Here is a 20,421-nt window from a genome sequence, read left to right on the forward strand (position 1 = left end):
CCTTGGTGACCTCGCCTCTCTACCTTCTCCCTTACTTCACTGGTAGAAAGCTACCACTTCTCCGCTCTTCTGAAAAGTGGGTGTGATTGAGTTTTACATATTTACCTGACATAAACTTAATCGCTCACCAGTGAGAACCTGAAAAGGGAGTTCGAGAGGCAAGGAGGCGGGGTTGGGGACCTGAGGGGTGCCAGACCAGAGGAGCGGGGACCAGGGGGCGTGGGCGCGAGAGGGAGGGATGGGAGGGTGGAGGGAAGGGCCAGGGGACTGAGGGGGATGGTGGGGTACAGAAGGGGAGGGACCGCAGAACTGGGGCTGGTGGGGTCGGGAGTTGGGGGGCGAAGAGGCAAAGCGGGGGACTCGGGGGATAGGGAAGACGAGACAGAGCAGGCGGAGCCGGGCGACTCCGGAGGCAGGGCTGGGCCACTGGAGGGGGTGGGATTGGAAGTCGGAGGGGCCCGTCTGGGGGTAGAAAGTGGAGGCGTGCGCCGCGGGTGGGAGTTAGAGGGTGGGGGCTGGGGTGTAAGGGACAGAGAGAACTAGGTGGATTCAGCAGAGTGTCGGTGTCGGAACTTGGCGGGATAGACTGGGCCAGAAGGCGAGGCCCGTCGACTGTGCTTGGGGCGGGTGACACTGCCTAGAAGTCCGCGGCAAGGGGTGTGGCGGGGTGTGTGTGTGTATTCCTCGGGACCCGCCCCCTGCACACACACACACTCGCCTGGCGTTCTAAGGCTCGGTCTCTGATCCCGCCTCTTTCTTGGAAGTGACAGACCGACCAACCAATCAGAGCCGCGGGCAGGGCGCGGGGCAGCCAACCGCGCGGCGGGAGGAGGGGCTGAGGAGGGGGCTCGCGGGGCAGGGGAGGGGGCTAGGGGCCTCGAAGGGCTCCGGAGCTGCGACTGGGGAGCCATGGCGCTGGGACTACAGCGCGCAAGGTACCGGGCTTCGCGGGCAGGAGTGACGAGAGCTGGGGGCTCTTCCTCCAGCGACCCCTGAGCCGGGTGGGGAAGGAGCGGGTGCAAGCCTAGGGCGCCCTCGGCCGCGCGGCTGCAGGCACATCCCCGCCGCACCCTCCACCCTAGGGGATCGCAGGGGTGGGGGCATTTCCCCTGGCCCAGGCTGCCACGCCCCTCTAGCCAGGAGCCACTTTGGGGTCTTGGCCCCCGATTTCCTGCTGCTCCGGGTTCGCTTCCCTTCTGACTAGGGGTGAAACTCGGGGTCCCCACGGAATTGGGGTGGTTGCACTTGAGCAGTTCCCGGGCTTCTGCGGGAGGCGTTTTCCTTCTTCAGAGTAACTTTTCTGGCCTCCGAGCCCCCAGAATTGAGGTTGTTCTTTGACAGAAGACCCCTGGGGTCCTAGGAGATACGGGACAGCCCCGAATTGAGCCTTCCCAGATAAACGGAGTCCCTTAGAATTGGGAGTCAGCTATTGATTCAAGAGAGAACCTCTATAACTGGACTCTCCCTGACACTGTTTCCCAAACCTTGGGTTGCCTAGAAATAGGCGGAGGCGGTCACCTTTCAGAAGCCACCTGGGGGACCCTTCCCAAGGACTTTTTTGTATTCCTGTGAAAGGTAGGGTCATCCGGTCAATAATAGGAAAACAGCTTGACCCACTTCCCAAAGTCTAGCCTCTTATCTGACTCCCCCAACCCCACCCAGTCCCTGTGACAGTGGGAAGCGGCACCCAAGCCTTATTTGGGAAGACCCCAGAGAGGGTGCTGTGCCTGCTTCAGTGCGAGCTGGGCGCGCCCCCTGCCGCAGCGGCCAGCTAGGTCATCCTGGGCAGGGAGTGGGTTTCTGTGTTCCCTTCCCAACAGGTGCAGATCTGCTGGGCAGCACAGGGAACTGGTGTTCTGGGTCCACAGCCAGGGGGTCCTGTCTGACCATGTTTTCATGGGACCCCGGAAAGTATCTCAAGCCCTTGATTTTTCCCGTCCAATCTGAGGCGTCCAGGAAGCCTCACCCCCTTCCCTCCTCCCTGGCTTCACAGGTCTGATTGGATCCATCTACACCCCTATGTTTTCACATCCCTCCCCTCCTCACCTATACTTCCCCCCCCCCCCCTCAATTCTATTCCAGTCTCTGGCTCTGGGCCTGCCAGGGAAACTCTATCCCACCCTTTCTGGGCCAGCCGTGGCCCAGCCCCTCCTGGCTGGGTGGGGGCCCCTCTTGGCTGAGCTGGGGGCTCTCCCCCCTCCCCATCTAAGGACAGCCCTTTCCTTTGGTGTCATCTGAGCCTGCGCACCACCCACTCATAACTTGCACCCGGATCCCGGCCACGCTCCATCCCCTCCTGCACCCCTAGGATGGCATTTGGGCCAAAGAGGGTCTGGGTGATGGTGAGTGGGCCCCCATACTCCCTTACTGCTTCCCCCTCTTCCAGCTCTGGCTAACTGCCATCCCACTCCAGGCAAGGGTGATTCTCGGGAAGCCCCTGATGGGCACTTGGCCCTGGGTGTCCCTCAGGTCAGAGGGTTCCCAGAGAACATAAGACTTGGGGTACAGGCAGCCCACTGGATTACCAGGTCTTTGAGAATGAGCAGAGTCAGGAGTAGAGAGACGCCCCCGACCCCCTTCCCCAAGTCCCTTCTTCAACCCAAACCCTGCCTCTGGCCTTTTCAGGCCACCTCGGGGCAATGCCAAGAGGATCCTTGCATGATTCAGCCTAAGGCCCCCCAGATCCTCTATATTTTTTGCAAGACCCCAAATACCCAGTCGACTGTCAGGAGAGAGAGGCCCAGGAGCACCCCCAAATGTGGGGCCGGTGTCCCCACTTTCTCCGTGCCTTTGCTCTCAGGGGCAAGTTCTTCAGAGCAGAGAAGAGGCGGGCTTCTCCCTCTCCTGATGGGGGGGGCACCAGGCCCTACTCCCCATCCCAGGCCTTACCCCGGGGCCTCCCGGCCTGGCTCCACCCCCTGTTCTCTGCTGGAACACAGAGGAAGGGTGGCAGGGCTCCAGCTGCACGTCTCAACCTGGGCAGAATGCCAAGGGGCTGGACCAGGGCTGGGCATGGGGCCAGCTGGGGAGACTGGCCAGCTGGGGAAATCCGGAGGCAGCAGGGGTGGGAGCAGGGGAAAGGACGGGGGTCCCTTGGGTGGCATGCCCACCAAAGCATGGCACTTAAAAGCCCAGGCCCCAAAGTCAGGGTTCAAATCGCAGCTCACCAGCTTCCTGGTTGTGTGGCTTTATGCCAGCAGGCTGCTCTCTGAGCCTCAGTTTCATAGCCTGGAAAATGAGGGTTCTACTTCCCATCTCCTGCACCAGATCTAGATGAGGAGTGGTGAGGGGACAGACCTTTGAGGCAGAATACTTCACAGGAGGGCAATAAACTGTGCTCAAGTCAGACAGGATTCTGGGCAAAAGCAAATGCGTGGCTGGACTAACAGAAGCGTTGAGCACAACTGCACATTGGTCGAGGGTCCTGGGATTACCAGCTTGGTGACTTGGGCTGGTAATGCAATTGCTTGGAGACTCGGTTTCTGACTCTATAAAAGGGAGATCACTTTTCCAGGTGCTTAGGGTTGTTGAAGGGAGTTAAGTCTAAGCTCATGAGTTTTCAAAATACCAGAGCTATCATTATTATTAGTATCACTATGATTTAGTCTTTTTCTCAAGGTATTATGTAAAAGTCACATGTGTGATTGCACACGCATACCACACCACAGGTTTACCACCGAAGCCCGAGGGTTTCTCCAGAGCCTACAAGTCTCCTAAGCCTTCCATCCCTGATGTGGACAAAGAGGGAATAATAAAAGTTGCCTGCAATGCCGGAGACCCAGGTTTGATGCCTGGGTTGGGAAGATCCCCTGGGGAAGGGGATAGGCTACCCACTCCAGTATTCTTGGGCTTCCCTTGTGGCTCAGACAGTAAAGAATCTGCGTGTGATGCAGGAGACCTGGGTTTGATCCCTGGGTTGGGAAGATCCCCTGGAGAAGGGTGTGGCAACCCACTCCAGTATTCTTGCCTGAAGAATTCTGCTGCAGTCCATGGGGTCGCAAATCCACCTATATATAGCATTGACCAATTGCCAGCCTCGATTCTAAGCCCTTGACGTACAGTAACTCCTTTAGTCTTCACAACAGCCCCATGAGTTTATGCTGTTCTTGGGCACAGGGAGGCCGTGCAACTTGTCCAAAGTCACACAGCTAATAAATCATGGAGTCGAGACTGGAAGGCTGAACCAGAGGAATTAACCCCGAGTCTGTTTAAAGAGAAAGGCCAGGGACTTCCTTGGTGGTTGAGTGGTTAAGGCTTCGCCTTCCAATGCAGCCGGTAGGGGTTCCATCCCTGGTCAGACCAGGGAGCTACGATCCCACATGCCTGGGGGCCAAAGAAAAACCCCAAAACAAAGAAACAGAAGCAACAATGTAACAAATTCAATAAAAACTTTAATAATAATAATAAAATAAAATGTGTAAATAAATACAGGGAAAGGCCAGAGACCAGACAGCTTGTGGAGCAAGTGAGAGACCCACCCACGCTTGCTGTCAGGATATCTGGAGAACAGGCTGGGAGCTGGAGGGAGGGTCCCGCCGCAGCCACCAGCTAGCTCCTTCTATGAAGGGAGAAGGAGTCGGCCACAGAGAGGATTATAGAGCCCAGCTGCCCGGGAGGTGGGGGGGCCAACCCCACCCCTACCCCTGTCCCTGTTCCCATTCCCTGTTCCCTCTGTCTGGGCCCCCAGCTCAGGCCCGCCCACCCCCACCCTCTGGGCAGGAAGACAAACAAGGCTGGAACAGAACGGGACAGGAGGACGGAATGTCCTCTGGGCAGAGGAGGACTGGAGGCCCCTGCCCCCCACCAGCCAGGAGGGAGGGGATGAGGGCAGTTGCTGGCTCCCTCCACCCCTCCACCCAGCCTGTCCCCTTCTGTGCCTCCCTCTCACTTGCATGAGGAGATTTTTCCCATCTGTACAGACAGGAGGTACCACGCGCCTCCCTCCATTGTGCCTGGGGGTGGCGCTGCAGGGCTCCTGTTTGGAGGAGCAGTTAATGCCCCAGAAATGGCGTCTAGCTTTTAGGAAGGTCAGCTTCTCCCTCTTGAGTTTTGCTTCCATGGAGGTTGTGGAAGGGGCCGGGTGTGGTGGGGGTTGGGGGGAGTGGTTCATAAGACAGGAATTAGAAGAATGAAGGCTTTGAAATCTCACTGCCCGAGTTCAGATCCCAACTCTTCCAGTTAATGGCTTTATGACTCTGGGGGCGAAGGACTTACCTTTTCAGAGTCTCAGTTTCCCCTTTGTGAAATGGAGGTTTCAGAGCCTAGGCTTTCTTTAAAAAAAAAAAAAAAAAAAAAAAAATATATATATATATATATATATATATATATTTGGCTGCCTCCGGTCTTATTTGCAGCGCCTGGGCTTAGTTGCCCCATAACATGTGGGATTTTAGTTCCCTATACCAGGGATCAAACCCTTGTCTCCTGCATTGGAAGGTAGATTGTTAACCACTGGACCACCAGGGAAGTCCCGGCCTAGGGCTTTCTTAGGATTGAATGAGTACACGTAGGCTGAGTCCTTCCTTAGTGCAATGCCAGACTCATAAATACTTAGCAAATTATAGTTGCTTATTAGTGGTTTTTCATACTGTCCATGGCGTTCTCCAGGCAAGGATACTGGAGTGGGTTGCCATTTATAGCCAACTCACTGGAGAAGACCTTGATCCTGGGAAAAACTGAAGGTCAAAGGAGAAGGGGTGGAAGAGGATGAGATGGTTAGATAGCATCACCAACTCAGTGAACATGAATTTGAGCAAACTCCGGGAGATAGTGGAGGACAGAGGAGGCTGGTGTGCTGTACTCCATGGAGTTGCAAAGAGTTGGACACAACTTGGCAAGGGAACAACAAATTTATGGTTTTTTATCAATAGTAGTATCTCAATACAGATAAGATTACATATACTATACTATATGTAACATACTCTTATCATTTTTCCCCCCAAAACTATAGAGTTTGGATTCAGAGAGACCTGGAGTTTGACTTTTAAGACAGTGCAGAAACAGGAAGAAGTACTAAAACCTGGAGATAATCCAGGGCGATACAACAGGAGGTGAGGGTTCGATCCCTGGGTCAGGAAGATCCCCTGGAGAAGGAAATGGCAAACTACTCCAGTATTCTTGCCTGGAGAGTCCCATGAACAGAGGAGCCTGGCAGGCTATAGTCCATAGGATCGCAAAGAGTTGGACACGACTGAAGCGACTCAGCACGTACATACAACAGAGGAAACTGAAGAATTCATGCAGAACAGTGTTCACTCCTTGTGGGCAAGCGCTGCATCTCTCTGTGCCCGGGTTTCATCTGTTCAATGAGATGTTATTACCTTCCTCCTAGGGATGTCTGAGCTACATGGGTTAATTTAAGTCACACACAGGGCACAGGGTCTGACATGATAGTAAAAGCTGGATAAGTGGCAGATATTTCTGAAAACAATCAAACAAACAAAAAAACACGATAACTTTCTACTTCCAACCCCACACACAGAATTCAAGCATTTGAAATGGATTAAAAGGCAGGTGTGTGGTTAGCCATTGGCTGAACAGAACCCCCCCAAGACCCTAGGGATGGTTTGCTGTATCTCCCTGGCAGGGCCCCGGGAGGTGGGTCGTTGGACTTTGAGATCTGTACTCCAAGATTCTGAGAACTCAGCTCAGCTGAGGAGGGAAAAGGGCAGGAGACGGGGTTCAGGGAGGTTGTAGGGCAGAGGGCCTGGAGGGGGCTGTATGCATCTTCTTGCACCCTCCCTTCCCTGGTTCCTGACCATCTCTGCCAGCCTCCTCCCAGCAGGAGGCCTCCCTGTTACCCAGTCGCCCCAAGCCCGGGGAATAATCAGCAGATAAGTCAGGGAGGGGACAGGGCGGCCCTGGGCACGCCTTGGAGAGGAGTGAGGCACCGGAGGGCAGCATGGGCTGGCGCACGGACAATAAAACCCGAGGCTAGGAGCGACTCCATAGTGTAACCCACCCAGAGAGCTCCAGGAACTCGCCCGGGCCACACAGCGAGGCCTGCACTGTCGCGGCTCTGACTTCTCTGAGACCCATGTGGCCGCACCCCACGTGCTTGCCGCATTCAACTCTTTCCCTTCCCGGAGCGCCCCCAGTGAACGCAGGCCATGCCCGCAGGTCGAGCACGGAGCTGCGCAAGGAGAAGTCCCGGGATGCGGCCCGCAGCCGGCGCAGCCAGGAGACCGAGGTGCTGTACCAGCTGGCGCACACGCTACCCTTCGCGCGCGGGGTCAGCGCCCACCTGGACAAGGCCTCCATCATGCGCCTCACCATCAGCTACCTGCGCATGCACCGCCTCTGCTCCGCAGGTGAGCCCCGCCCCCGGGAATTCCCACCTGGGCAAGGCCCCGCCCTTGGAAAGGTACATCCCGAGGAGACCCCTCCTCCGGGAAGCCGCGTCCCAAGTCCCGGCTCCCAGATGGCTTCCCTGCGGAGCCCCGCCCCTCTGGAATCCAAGTCCCTGGAGAGGCCCCGCCTCTTCGAGTTCTGGCCAATCGGAATCCAGTCCTAGGAATCCCCGTCCTCTTAGAAGTCTGTCATTTGTTAGGCCCCGCCCGTTGGAATGCTCCCTTGCATAGCTCCGCCTCCTTAGAATTAGAACTCTAGGGAATAGAAGGCTCAGCCCCTAAAGAATCCGCCTGCAAAGCAAGTGACCCGGATTCCATCCCTGGGTCGGAAGATTCCCCTGGAGAAGGGAATGGCTACCCACTCCAGTATTCTTGCCTGGAGAGTTCCATGGACAGAGGAGCCTGGCGGGCTATACAGTCCATGCGGTCACAAGGAGTCAGACAGGACTGAACGGCTACCACTTTCACTTCACTGCTTCCACTAAACTCCCTAAGGCACCTGGACTCTTAGGATTTGGTCCCCTGGGAGATCTTCTCAGCTAGGCTCACTAGTTATGTTGCTTGTCCCCTTGAATTCCCACCCTGTTAAGCTAAAATTCAGCAGGAAGCCTTCTCTCTCTCTTTCTCACACACACACCCCTTGGAATCCCAGGACCCTGAAAAGATTTTATTATGGGGAAAGTGGAGTCATCCTCTGGAGACTCTGCCCCTTAGACTTTCCTGTCTTGTATTCTGCCCTCCTTAGAATTCTGTCACTTGGGAGTCCCTGCTTCTTTAGAATTCTGCCCATCTGGAAGGTCCTGCCCCAAGAATTCTGAACCCCTGGCAAGCTTGGCCCCCTTGGAATTCTGACTCCCCTTACACCTTGGCCCCTTAGAATTTTGACCCCTGGGAATTTCATCCCGTTAGGATTCTGCCCTCCTCAGGGTTCTATTAGGGGCTTCGCAGATGGCTCAGTGGTAAAGAATCTGCCTGCAATGCCAGAGACTCAGGTTCGATACCTGGGTTTGGAAGACCCCCTGGAGAAGGAAATGGCAACCCACTCCAGTATTCTTGCCTGGGAAATCCCATGGGCAGAGTCTGGCGGGCTACAGTCCCAAAAGAGTCATAGGACACTACTTATTGACTAAACAACAAGAGTTCTATTCCCTTGGGAGACCCCTGCCTTTCTAGAATTCTGTACTCCTGGGAGGCCTTGTTCTCTTAGAATTCCAGTCCTTCTTGGTCCTCCCCTCTTCCTTGGGACTCCAAGTCACTGGGAAGGATGTGCCCCCACTCACCTGGAGGTTCCTGTAAGTTCCTCTAAGTGAAGGAAAGCAGAGGGAGGCTAGCTAGGGCGGGCTCATGGCTGACTGGACACACTCTATCCATCCTGGCCCGGACACCAGGGGAGTGGAACCAGGTGGGAGCAGGGGGCGAACCACTGGATGCCTGCTACCTGAAGGCCCTGGAGGGCTTTGTTATGGTGCTCACCGCCGAGGGAGACATGGCTTACCTGTCAGAGAATGTCAGCAAACACCTGGGCCTCAGCCAGGTAAGAGGAGCTCCTACTTTGTGCAGGCGATGCTGGGATACGGACAGCACCAGAACCACCTTAGCCCTGCTTTTACAAGGCCCACAGTGCAAAGGGGAGGCAAATATGTCACCAGAAAGGAAAATTTGGAATGGGTAGGGCTGAGGTGGGGCAGCTTAAGGGGCTGTATAAGCCCGGGGTGGAGGCTGGTACCTGACCCAGATTTGGAGGGAATCAAGGGCTTCCTGGAAAAGACATCTGAGCTAAAACCTGAAGGACTTACCTAGTCAAAGGATATGGCAAATGGTTGGGGCCACCAAAGACTAGGAATGTACATGGCCGAGGAAACAGAATATGCCAAGACACAGATGTGAGATAAAAGCAGAGCCTTTGGGGACATTTCTCCGAGTTAGGTGCAGAGTGCAGTGGGAGAAGGTGAAAAAAAGACTAGAGGTCAAAATTTAGGACTGAGATAGAAGATTTGCCTCTAGGGCACTGGGGAGTCATGGAAGGATTTTAAGCAGAGGAGAGATTGTGTCATAAAGGTGCAATCAGATTTTCATTTTAGAAAGATCCCTCTAGCTACTGCACAGAGATAAAATTGGAGAGAGTGAATCTAGAGGCTGGAAGCTCCGTAAAACGGTGGATGCAGGGTCCCAAATGGGAGAAAAGGAGTAGGATGAGGGGCCTGGGGTGGGGAGACAAGAGACTTAGGGAGTAGAACTAATTTCAGCTCATCTTATGCCTAGTCCCATGAGAGGGCTACTGTTTTTTTCTTATATCACATCAATGATCTCCACAGTTGGCATCTATTCCTTTCCCTTGCCTTGTTATCCCACTCTTTAAAAAAGAAAATGTATTCATCTGCGTCAGGTCTTAGTTGCATCACGAGGGACCTTTTGTTGTGGCACATGGACTCTCTAGTCGTGGCCTTCCTGGCTCAGTAGGTGCGGCTCTCAGTCTTAGTTACTCCTCAGCGTGTGGGATCTTAGTTCCCCAACGATTCTTAACCACTGGACCACAAGGGAAGTCCCCATCCCACTCTTGATGCCAACTTTTCTGTTAGTTTGAGCTCTTGAGTTCAGAGAGGTGAATGTTCCAAGGTCCCAGAGCTAGGAAATGACTAGGACTCCAAGATCTCATCACTCTCCTGTTCAGCTTTAGCTCTGACCACTGCTTCTAAGATAGTATTCCATCATTTCATCATAAGGGCTTCCCTAGTAGCTCAGCTGGTAAAGAATCTGCCTGCAATGCAGGAGACCTGGGTTCAATCCCTGGGTCGGGAAGATCCCCTGGAGGAGGGCCTGGCAACCCACTCCAGGATTCTTGTCTGGAGAATCTCCACGGACAGAGGAGCCTGGTGGGCTACAGTCCATGGGGTCACAAAGCCAGACATGACTAAAGTGACTGAGCTTGCATCCCACTACCCAGGAAGCTCTGAGAGTTAGATTTGTCTTTGTAGTTACTTCTGTGCCCACACCATCTAGGAGAAGGCCTGGCACATAATATGCTGAAGAAAGCAATGAATAAGGAGACTGGGAAAATAATCCGGGTTCATGAATTGGGGCAGGGTGATGAGGATGGGAAGGGTGAAATGGGTCAGAGGCCCTTGTAAAAATGCTTTTCCTCCAAGGCACCCCTCTGCTTCCCTCCCTCCCAGCTGGAGCTGATCGGACACAATATCTTTGATTTTATCCATCCCTGTGACCAAGAGGAGCTTCAAGATGCCCTGACCCCTCGGCAGAGTAAGTTCCCTGGAGGTCTCTGCCCCTAAATTACAGAAACTGAAGCTCCATCCTGCCCTTAGCATATCCTCTCCCCTCTGGAATCAGTTCAGTCACTCAGTCGTGTCTGATTCTTTGTGACCCCATGGACTGCAGCACGCCAAGCTTCCCTGTCCACTGAGAAAAAAAAGATGGGAAGAGAAGGACGCTGTGGCCCTGCCCTGAGGGAATGCAGGGACTCACCCCACTCTGGGGGGGATCATCTTAAAGAGCGTAGTATACTCCTGGAGACCCTCTCTGGTTTCAGGTCTAGATTTTGAGGATGAGGCTGGGAAGAGCTTAGTAACTGGGGTGCTGGAGGGAACTGGGCCCTCTACCCGATGACCAGCTCCTCCCTCCCCCGCCCCCTCCCTTCCCCTCCTCCCCCTGCCCCCCACCCCACGGCCCTCCTCAGGCCTGTCCAAAAAGAAGCCGGAGGCCCCCACCGAGCGGTGCTTCTCCTTGCGCATGAAGAGCACCCTCAGCAGCCGCGGGCGCACCCTCAATCTCAAGGCGGCCACCTGGAAGGTGGGCAGGACATGGCCTGGAGGGGAGGGGCCCGCCGGGGCTGGACCTGAGCCCTAAAGTTCCCACAACGGGTTGCAGTCCGTGGGCCTCCTGGGCCCGGGATCCAGTGGGGCTTTCTCAGGCTGGGTCTTGGACATCCTCTGGGTACTTAGGAGGTTGGGGATCGGGGGTCCTTGTATCCTTTCTTAGTCTGGATCTCTGTGGGCCTAGCGCTGGGAGTCCTCAGTGTCCTGAGTCTGGAGTCTCCATGGGGTAGGAAAATCTGGGGTCCTCAAAACTCCCTGTGTCTTAGAATCTGGAGATTGTCAGAACCTTCTTAGGTTGGGGTCTCTATGGGGTTGGGGTCTGGGGGTCCTCAGAGCTCCCTGAGCTGGGGCTCTGGAATCCTCAGGGCTTTCTTCTTCACAGCTCCCTAGGGGAGGGGCCCACAGGAACATACCTCCCAGCCCCTTGGGTAGCCCTAGGCCCAGGTGCATCACCCTCTTGCCCTCAACTACCCCCACCAGGTACTACACTGTTCTGGACACATGAGGGTCTACAAGCCCCCAGCACAGACTTCCCCGGCTGGGAGTCCCAACTTGGAGCCCCCCCTGCAATGCCTGGTGCTAATCTGTGAAGCCATCCCCCACCCTGGCAGCCTGGAGCCCCCGTTGGGCCGAGGGGCCTTCCTCAGCCGCCACAGCCTAGACATGAAGTTCACCTACTGTGATGAGAGGTGGGCAGGAGACAGAAGCCCACCCACCACCTGCCAACCCCAGTTCCTCGTCTTCCTTTCTGCCCAAGTTCACTCACCATCTCCTGTCCTACCCCCCACCGCCAGCTTCTCCCTCTGGTCTGTTTCCGGCTTTCTGACTCCATCTCTCTCTGTCTTGATGTGTCTGCCTGTCTCTAAATTGTCTGTGGGTCTTCTTTTTTTTTTTTTTTAATTTTTGGTCATGCCTCTGGTCATGGGGGATCTTAGTTCTTTGACCTGGGTTCGAACCTGAGCCCCCTGCATGGAAACGTGGATTCAACTTCTGGACTGCCAGGGAAGTTCCCCATATGTGGGTCTTCTTATCTGGGTTCAGACTGCTCGAGTTCAAATGCTGGCTGTGCATCCTTGGCCAAAGTACCTTACCTCTCTGTACCCCACTTTCCTCATCTGTCCTGTGAAGTGAGAACAGAGCCTACTTAGAACAGGTGTTCTGAGCACTCAGTGAGTTGCCTGATGCAGAGTAGTCTAGACGTGCCTATTTTTTGAAAATCATTATCATCACGATTACTTTTTATTTCTATTCGTTCTCTCTTATTTTTCTTTTTGTGATGTTCTTTTTTCCTTTCTCTACCCCTCTCCTATTTATTTCACGTTCTCTTTTGTCTTTCTTTTCATCGCTCTCCCCATTTTTACCTTCTCTTCTCCCCTATTCAGGCTTTCCAGGTGGCTCAGTGGGCAGAGAATCCACCTGCAATGCAGGGCTGCGTGTTCGATCCCCGGGGTCAGGAAGATCCCCTGGAGGAGGGCATGGCAACTCACTCCAGTGTTCTTGCCTGAAAAATCCCATGAACAGAGAAGCCTGGCGGGTTACAGTCGATAGCGTTGCAAAGAGTCGGATAGGGCTGAAGCGCCTGAGCATGCATGCATGCATGCTCCTTATGCACGCACGCTGGTCACGCGTGCATGCTCCTCCACTATTAATTTCCTATGGCTGCTGTATCATATTAACACGTATGTAGTGGCTCAGAACAACATATATTGTCTATCTCAGAGTTCTGGAGGTGACAAGTCTGCGATGAGTCTTATGAAATGAAAATCAAGGACTGTGTTCTTTCCAGAGGCTCCAGGGAAGAATCCGTTTCCTTGCCTTAGAAGCTTCTGGGGACCCCCTACATCCCTTGGCTCGTGGCCCCTCGCTCCACCTCAAAGCAGGTCACTTCCACCTCCGCCTCCATCATCGCATCTTCTGTTCTCTGACCGTGTGCTCCCCCCTCGTGTAAGGACTCCCGTAATTACATTGGGCCCACCCAGGGGATCCAGGATCATCTCTCCATCTCAAGATAATTAACTTCATCACATCTACAAAATCCCTTTTGCCATAGAAGGTAGCATGTTCACAGGTTCAGGGAATTAGGACGGAGACTTCTTCAGGGGCCTTTATTCAGTCTGCCACACTCCTTTTCCTATCCCTTGCTCGCCCTTCCTCTCTGTTACAAGCCTGTCCCTCTCTTGCTGGCTTCATCCCCGTGGCCCGCCTCTCCTTCCTTTCACCCACCCTCCACCTTAGCCAGCTGAACTGACCTAGGCTCCACTGCACCCACCTCAGGATCGCGGAGGTTGCCGGCTACAGCCCCGACGACCTGATTGGCTGTTCTGCCTACGAGTACATCCACGCGCTCGACTCGGATGCAGTCGGCCAGAGCATCCATACATGTATGTGTTCAGGTTCCACTTCCGGTGGACAACACCAGCCACCACCAGCTCCGCGCTCCCCAAGCCCCAGGGAGCATTCTCTTCCCTGACCCTTCATACCCCATGCCCTGCCCCCACTGCCTTCTCGCCTCAGTTTCCCTAACCCCTCCCCATGCCCCTCCCCAGTGCTGAGCAAGGGCCAGGCAGTAACGGGGCAGTACCGCTTCCTGGCCCGGAGTGGTGGCTACCTGTGGACCCAGACCCAGGCCACAGTGGTGTCAGGGGGCCGGGGTCCCCAATCTGAGAGTATCGTCTGCGTCCACTTCCTGATCAGGTAAGCGGGAAGGAGGTGGGATGTCTGTGTGCATGGGTCTGGTCTGCATATGTATGACCAGGTATGTGTGTATATGTACAAGTGTGCATGTGTACGGTGCACACATGTGTGAGAGGAAGTGTGCACATGTATGTAAAACGTGTGTGACTGATCACACACAGGCATCGGCATGTAGACACAAATATATGAGCAGGTACTGGTAATTTAAATGAAACTATTTCAAGTTTCATTGAAATGAAACTATTTTCAAGTTATAATAAGACAGCTGAATCTTAGGACCTTTTAAAAAACTGACATGTAATTTACATGAGAAGATTCACTCTTTTTTTGTATGTGGTTCTGTGAGTTTCGACAAATGCACGAATCGTGTAACCCCAACCACAGTCAGGCTATGGAGTAGGGAATTTCCTGGCAGCCCAATGGTTAGGACTTGACTTATTTCTTGACTTTTACTGCTGGGGCCAGGGTTCAGTCCCTGGTTGGGGAATTAAAATCCCACAAACTTCACAGTAAGGTAAAAAAAAAAAAAAGCTCTAGAGTAGTTTCATCACCCCCCAAAATGCTTATATAGTGAACCTCAGCCCACCCCCTAGTGATCTAATCTCTGATGCTAGAATTTTGCCTTTCTAGAATGTCATGTACATGAAATTCTGTAATATGTAGTCTTGGAGCCTGGCTTCTTTCACTTAGCCTAATAGATTTTAAATTTATGTCGTGGTGTGTATCCATCAGTTCCTTTTTGATGCTAGGTAATCTATGCTATGAATATGTATGGACTGCTGTTTAACCATTCATCAGTTGGAGGACATTTGAACTGTTGTCTATTTGGGGTGATTACGAGAAAAGTAAACATTCTCATCCATGATTTTGTGAGGTCATATGTTTTCATTCTTCTTGGATCAACACCTTGAAATGGAATGGATGGGTCCTATGGTCGGTGTATGCTTAACTTCAGAAGAAATTGCCAAACTGCTCTCTAAGGTGGCTGTACCCTTTTGAATTCCCATCAGCATTGTGTGAGGGTTCTAGTTCCTCCGCATCCTTGCCAGCATTTTATTTTACATTGTCTGTTTTTGTTTTCATTGTTGTTCAGTCGCTGTGTCCGACTCTGCAACCATGTGGACTGCAGCAAGCCAGGCTCCTCTGTCCTTCACTATTTCCTGGAGTTTGCTCGGATTCATGTCCATTGAGTTGGTGATGCTGTCTAACCATCTCACCCTCTGCCGCCCCCTTCTCTTGCCTTCAATCTTTTCCTTTTCCAGCGAGTTGGCTCTTCGCATCAGGTGGCCAGAGTATTGGAGCTTCGGCGTCAGTCCTTCCAGTGAATATTCAGGGTTGATTTCCTCTGTCTTCATGAGAACGATTCTAATGAGCGTGTAGTGGTAAAGCATAGGCTCCTCCCCGCTTCCATCATGCATCTTAGAAGTTTTTCACCATGACAACGTGTGACAAGGGCAGCTAATTATCACCCAAGACAGAGAATTACAGCTTTTCTTTGAAGTCTGTCTCCCAGGACATGGCATTCATTTCTAAAGCCATAGGAGTTTCCTTGGGTTTTTTTTTTTTAATTTACTTGGCTGAGCCAAGTCTTAGTTGTGGCATATGAACTCTTAGTTGCAGCATGCAGGATATAGTTCCCTGACCAGGATCAAACCAGGGCCCCCTGCTTGGGGAGCATGGAGTCTTAGCCCCTGGACCACCAGGGAAGTCCCTCCCAGGGTCTTTTTGATCAAGAAGAGATTGTATTAGAAAACAGAGGTTGATAACAGGAATATTTATGCAAATCTTCATACACAGGAAAACAAGCCTGGTCTTTGAAATGCTCTCCCATCAACCTCCTTTCAAATCAGAATCTTTGAATAACTTGTAGCCTTGAGAGGAATCAGAGCAAAGGAGAGGGGACCTGCCCTCTTATCTTTTCTGGAAGCTCCTTTTATTCATTTTGAAGACTTGCCTTTGGGTGGCCAGGCCCTGGAATTTCAATCTTTCGCCCTCTAAGCAAAGAGCAGGCCTGGGGAGTTCAGTTTTACTGGGAGAAAATGGATGAAGCATGAATAGGAGGTTACTCAGTAACAGGTTCCCTCTCCTTTGCTCTGATTCTTCTCAAGGCTGCAAGTTATTCAAAGATTCTGATTTGAAAGGGGGTTAACTGTGAGATGAGAAGCATTGAGTATGAATATTGTGTGGCATGCAGCTGTGTGGCTCTCTGTGCCTGCTTGAGTGCTGACACTTTGTAGACCCCATCCCTCCTCTTCCACCCCTAAGCCTCCTTCCAGTGCCGGTAGCACCTACGCCATAAAAATAAAACTCACTTGCACGGGACACTTACAGCATTCTACACCGTGGGCTTTGCGCTCACAAGAAGCCCACGAGGCACAGCCGTTATTTCGATGCCCATTTTAACAGATCATTTATTTCTTTGTTTTTGGCTGCATCAGATCTTAGTTCATATGCAGGGTCTTCGTTTAGGCGTGTGAGTTTCTCTCTAGTTGTGGTGGATGGGCTCCAGAGCGCGTGGGCTCAGTCATTTGCTGCAAGCAGGCTCTCTAGTTGTGGCAGTGTGGGCTTAGTTGCCCTGAGGCATGGGGGATCTTAGTTCCCTGACTAGGGATTGAACCCACATCCTCTACATTGGAAAGCAGATTCTTAACCACTGGACCGCCAAGGAGGTTCCTCGATCCCTATTTTTGAGGAGGGAAAACTGAAGACCAGAGAGGGGAAGTCCTTTGCCTGATGTCACACAGTTAGCTGAGTTTTGACCCAATGCAGGTCTGGAGGACCCTTCTCCTTTTGTCTTCAGTCTTTCCCAACATCAGGGTCTTTTCCAGTGAGTCGGCTCTTCACATCAGGTGTCCAAAGTATTGGAGCTTCAGCTTCAGCATCAGTACTTCCAAGGAAGATTCAGGGTTGATTTCCTTTAGGACAGACTGGTTTGATCTTGCTGTCCAAGGGACTCTCAACAGTCTTCTACAACACCACAGTTCAAAAGCATCAGTTCTTTGGCACTCAGCCTTCTTTATAGTCCAACTGTCACATCCATACACGACTACTGGAAAAACCATAGCTTTGACTATATGGATTAATGTAATTAATAATAGACTATTAAATTATTGTACATTATGTTATAGGTACATGTGTACATATTCTAATGCATACAATATCATTTCAACATATAATTGATATTAAAAATTATTATTTCAAAAGTTTTAAAGATTTTTTTGGCCATGCTGAGTGGGATGTGGGATCTTAATTCCTGCATCAGGGATCAAACCTGAGGTCCCTACAGTGAAAGGTCTGGAAGTTTGGAGTCTTAACCCCTGGACTGTCAGGGAAGTCCCCTAAAAATTATTGGGACTTTTAGATTCTTTTTTCATACTCAAATTTTCAATCTAGTGTGTATTCTGTTTTATTATTTTTAGTATTTTATTTATTTATTTGGCTGCTCCCAGGTGGCATGAGAGTTCTTCCATCTTCACTGGGGCATGTGGGATCTTTAGTTGCAGTATGTGGGATCTAGTCCCCTTACCAGGGATCGAACTCAGGCTCCCTGCATTGGGAATATGGACTCTTAGCCGCTGGACCACCAGGAAAGTCTCTGGGGTGTGTTTCACACTGACCTGCTCCGCGTGCTCAGGCACGTCAGTCATGTCCGACTCTTTGCCATCCTGTGGACTGTAGCCTGCCATGTTCTTCTGTCCATGGGATTCTCCAGGCAAGAAGACTGGAGCGGGTTTGCCATTTCCTTATCCAGGGAATCTTCCCGACCTGGGGATTGCATTGCATGCAGATTCTTTGCCGCTGAGCCACTGGGAAAGCTGTTTACATGACAGTATATCTCAGGTCCAACCAGCCATGTTTCAAGTGCTTTGTTTACTGAAAAGATGTATAATACATTTTGTAATTACATAGATAGGGCTTCCCTGGTGACTCAGTGGTAAAGAATCCGCTTGCCAATGCAGGAGATGCAGGTTTGATCCCTGGGTCGGGAAAATCCCCTGGAGAAGGAAATGGCAGATCTCTCCAGTATTCTTGCCTGGGAAATCCTATCGACAGAGGAGGCTGGCAAGCTACAGTCAGTCCATGGGGTCACAAAGAGTCAGACATGACTTAGCAACTAAACAACAACGGCGACATAGGTACATTTACTAACAAATAATGTCTTTTACTTAAGGTCTGTCTTTTCCCACTAGCACTTCCCACCATGAGAGCCAAAGTCTTGTCTGTCTTGTTCATTGTTGAATCTCCAGTGTCTAGAACAGTGCCTGGCACATAGTAATTACTCAGTAAACAATAATGGCAAATATATAGAGCTCATCCTGTGCCACAGTTCTATGCATTTGACATATACTAACTTATTTAGGCCTCATGGGGAGGAGGTACTCTTCTTATCCCCACTTTACAGAAGAGGAAAATGAGGCCCAGAGAGGTTCCGCCATAGACTAAAGGTCACACAGCTTGTACGTGGCAGAGTTGGAATCTGAATCCCAGGCTGCTGGCTGCAGAGCCCTTGCTCTTAACCACTAAGTATTTCTGGTTGTCTAGGAAAGGAATTCTGAGGTGGCACAGTGGTAGAGAATCCACCTGCCAATGCAAGGAGGGGGTATAAGAGACGTGGGTCCAATCCCTGGATTGGAAAGAGCCCCTGGAGTAGGAAATAGCAACCCACTCCAGTATTCTTGCCTGGGAAATCCCACGGACAGAGGAAGCTGGTGGGCTCCAGCCCACAGGAGCACAAAGAGTTGTACATGACTGAGCGACAGCACAAACAAGGGAAGGTCTGGAAGGAATGAATATGTGCATCCCATGTGGCATGTAGGCACGTGTGCTAGCCCCAGCGTAGACAGTATGTGTGCCTACCGGAGCAGGAACACACCTGGGGGTACATGAGGGTTCCTGTCTGTGCCTGTGAGTACAGAGTGCATGTACACCCGACTGTATGAGCCTCTGTTTTTCAAGAGGGGTGGGGTAGCTTTGGATCCAGTCTCAACTGGGATGCTTCCAGCCCAGAAGGGGTGGGTAAGGATGGGGCAGGGTCCCAGCTTCTGGAAGAGCTGGTGGAAGGACCACCCACACCCCGTCCTGGAGAGTGTTATGCAAAGGAGATGCAAATGAGGGTCTGGTCCTCCACTCGGGCCCCATTCCCCAGTTTGCAGAGGGAACATTTGGACTGCTTCTGCAGCTGGAGGCTGGGGAGGGAGGGGGCGGCAGAAGACACGAGGGACAGAAGCATTTATTTATAAATTCCTTCCTTTGAATGTGGCAAATGTCTATGAATAGAAGCTTCCTAAATAAAATCTTATTCATAAAAATATAGCCCTATAAATGTTTCATATTTGGTAACATAAGAATATGGTGCATATATAGTCTTCATCAATACATTTATAGGAATGTGTTTATAAGTAAATGTCTATAAAGAGAATATTTAGTTCTCATGCCTTTCAATCTCCCTGTTCTCTGCCCCTCGTGGCCCCTTATTCTCTCTTCTCTTTCTCTCTTCCCAGGCTGTGCTAAATGCCAACTCTTTTTTTCCTGCCTTTCCTTCCACAGAGGGAATTTGGGAAGACACCCTTAACTTTCTTTTCAATGCTATTCTTAATAAAAAAAAAAAAAGCAGTCAACAAAATTTAAATCTTTAAAACAAGTCAGCATGGCAAATTATTTTCCGCACAATGCCCTCCCACCCCTGGATGAGATGGCCTCCTGTAACAGGACATCACTAGGGGGGGACTGCCTAGGGGTGGGGCCAGACACCCTCTCTGACTCCCATTCCCCTTTCTGCCCTGTACCCCAGCCGGGTGGAAGAGACCGAAGTGGTGCTGTCCCTGGAGCAAACGGAGCGACACTCTCGCAGACACATTCAGCAGGGCAGCCCCTCTCAGAAGGACGCCCCTAATCCTGGAGACAGACTTGGTATGGGGCCGGGCTGGGGCTGGGTGGGGTTGTGTCCCCAGGATGCTTGGGAGAAAGCCCAAGTGCCTTCGTCTGACCCACTTGGCCCCGTGTGACCTGCCTCCTGTCTCCTTCCCCTTCTTACTCACTCTCTGAACCACACCAGCTTCCTTAGTGCTCTGGGAACGTAATACTCTTCCTGCCTCAGGGCCTTTGCACGTGCAGTTTCCTTTGCCCAGAATGCTCTTTTCTGTCCTCCCTCTTCTCCTGTATTGCTTCAGTCTTATTGTCCTGTGGTCTGGATCCTGCTGTGACCCCCAACTGTCCCCACTTTCAATTTGTTCCCTGCTCCCACTTCACTGTACTCTGGCTTCCAATAGTCTTGACCCTTCCACATCTGGCTTCTTTTTACCTCTTCCTTCTCTCCTGTTTAATAGCATCACCCTCCCCCTCCAATCCTGGATAAATGAGTTTCCCTCCTTGATTGTTCTTTAGGGCTTCATCTGCAAAGGGTTGCTAGCAACCCATGCTCCTGGGTGTGGTATGAGGTCACCCACACCCTTTCCGTTTCTGACTTAGAACTGGCTCGGGACCCCATCTTGACTTCTAGGGTCCTTAGAACCTCCCTGAGGGTCTTGGGCCGGCTCCCTCCCCCAACA

General features: G+C 52.0%; 1 protein-coding gene across 2 annotated transcripts in view; it reads left to right on the forward strand.

The window, feature by feature from the left end:
- Positions 1–871: 871 nt before the first annotated feature.
- Positions 872–20,421, forward strand: part of HIF3A (hypoxia inducible factor 3 subunit alpha) — a 29,330-nt gene continuing 9,780 nt past the window's right edge. For both annotated transcript variants that reach the window (XM_065926355.1, XM_065926356.1), the window contains exons 1-9: positions 872–935; positions 7,120–7,310; positions 8,738–8,883; positions 10,523–10,607; positions 11,041–11,153; positions 11,660–11,868; positions 13,454–13,560; positions 13,726–13,873; positions 19,665–19,783. In XM_065926355.1, coding sequence (XP_065782427.1) covers positions 910–935; positions 7,120–7,310; positions 8,738–8,883; positions 10,523–10,607; positions 11,041–11,153; positions 11,660–11,868; positions 13,454–13,560; positions 13,726–13,873; positions 19,665–19,783 — 1,144 coding nt within the window. In that variant the 5' untranslated portion in view covers positions 872–909. The remainder of the gene's footprint in view (positions 936–7,119; positions 7,311–8,737; positions 8,884–10,522; positions 10,608–11,040; positions 11,154–11,659; positions 11,869–13,453; positions 13,561–13,725; positions 13,874–19,664; positions 19,784–20,421) is intronic.

The sequence above is a fragment of the Muntiacus reevesi genome, chromosome 2 (assembly GCF_963930625.1).
Source record: "Muntiacus reevesi chromosome 2, mMunRee1.1, whole genome shotgun sequence".
Taxonomy (NCBI): Eukaryota; Metazoa; Chordata; class Mammalia; order Artiodactyla; family Cervidae; genus Muntiacus; species Muntiacus reevesi.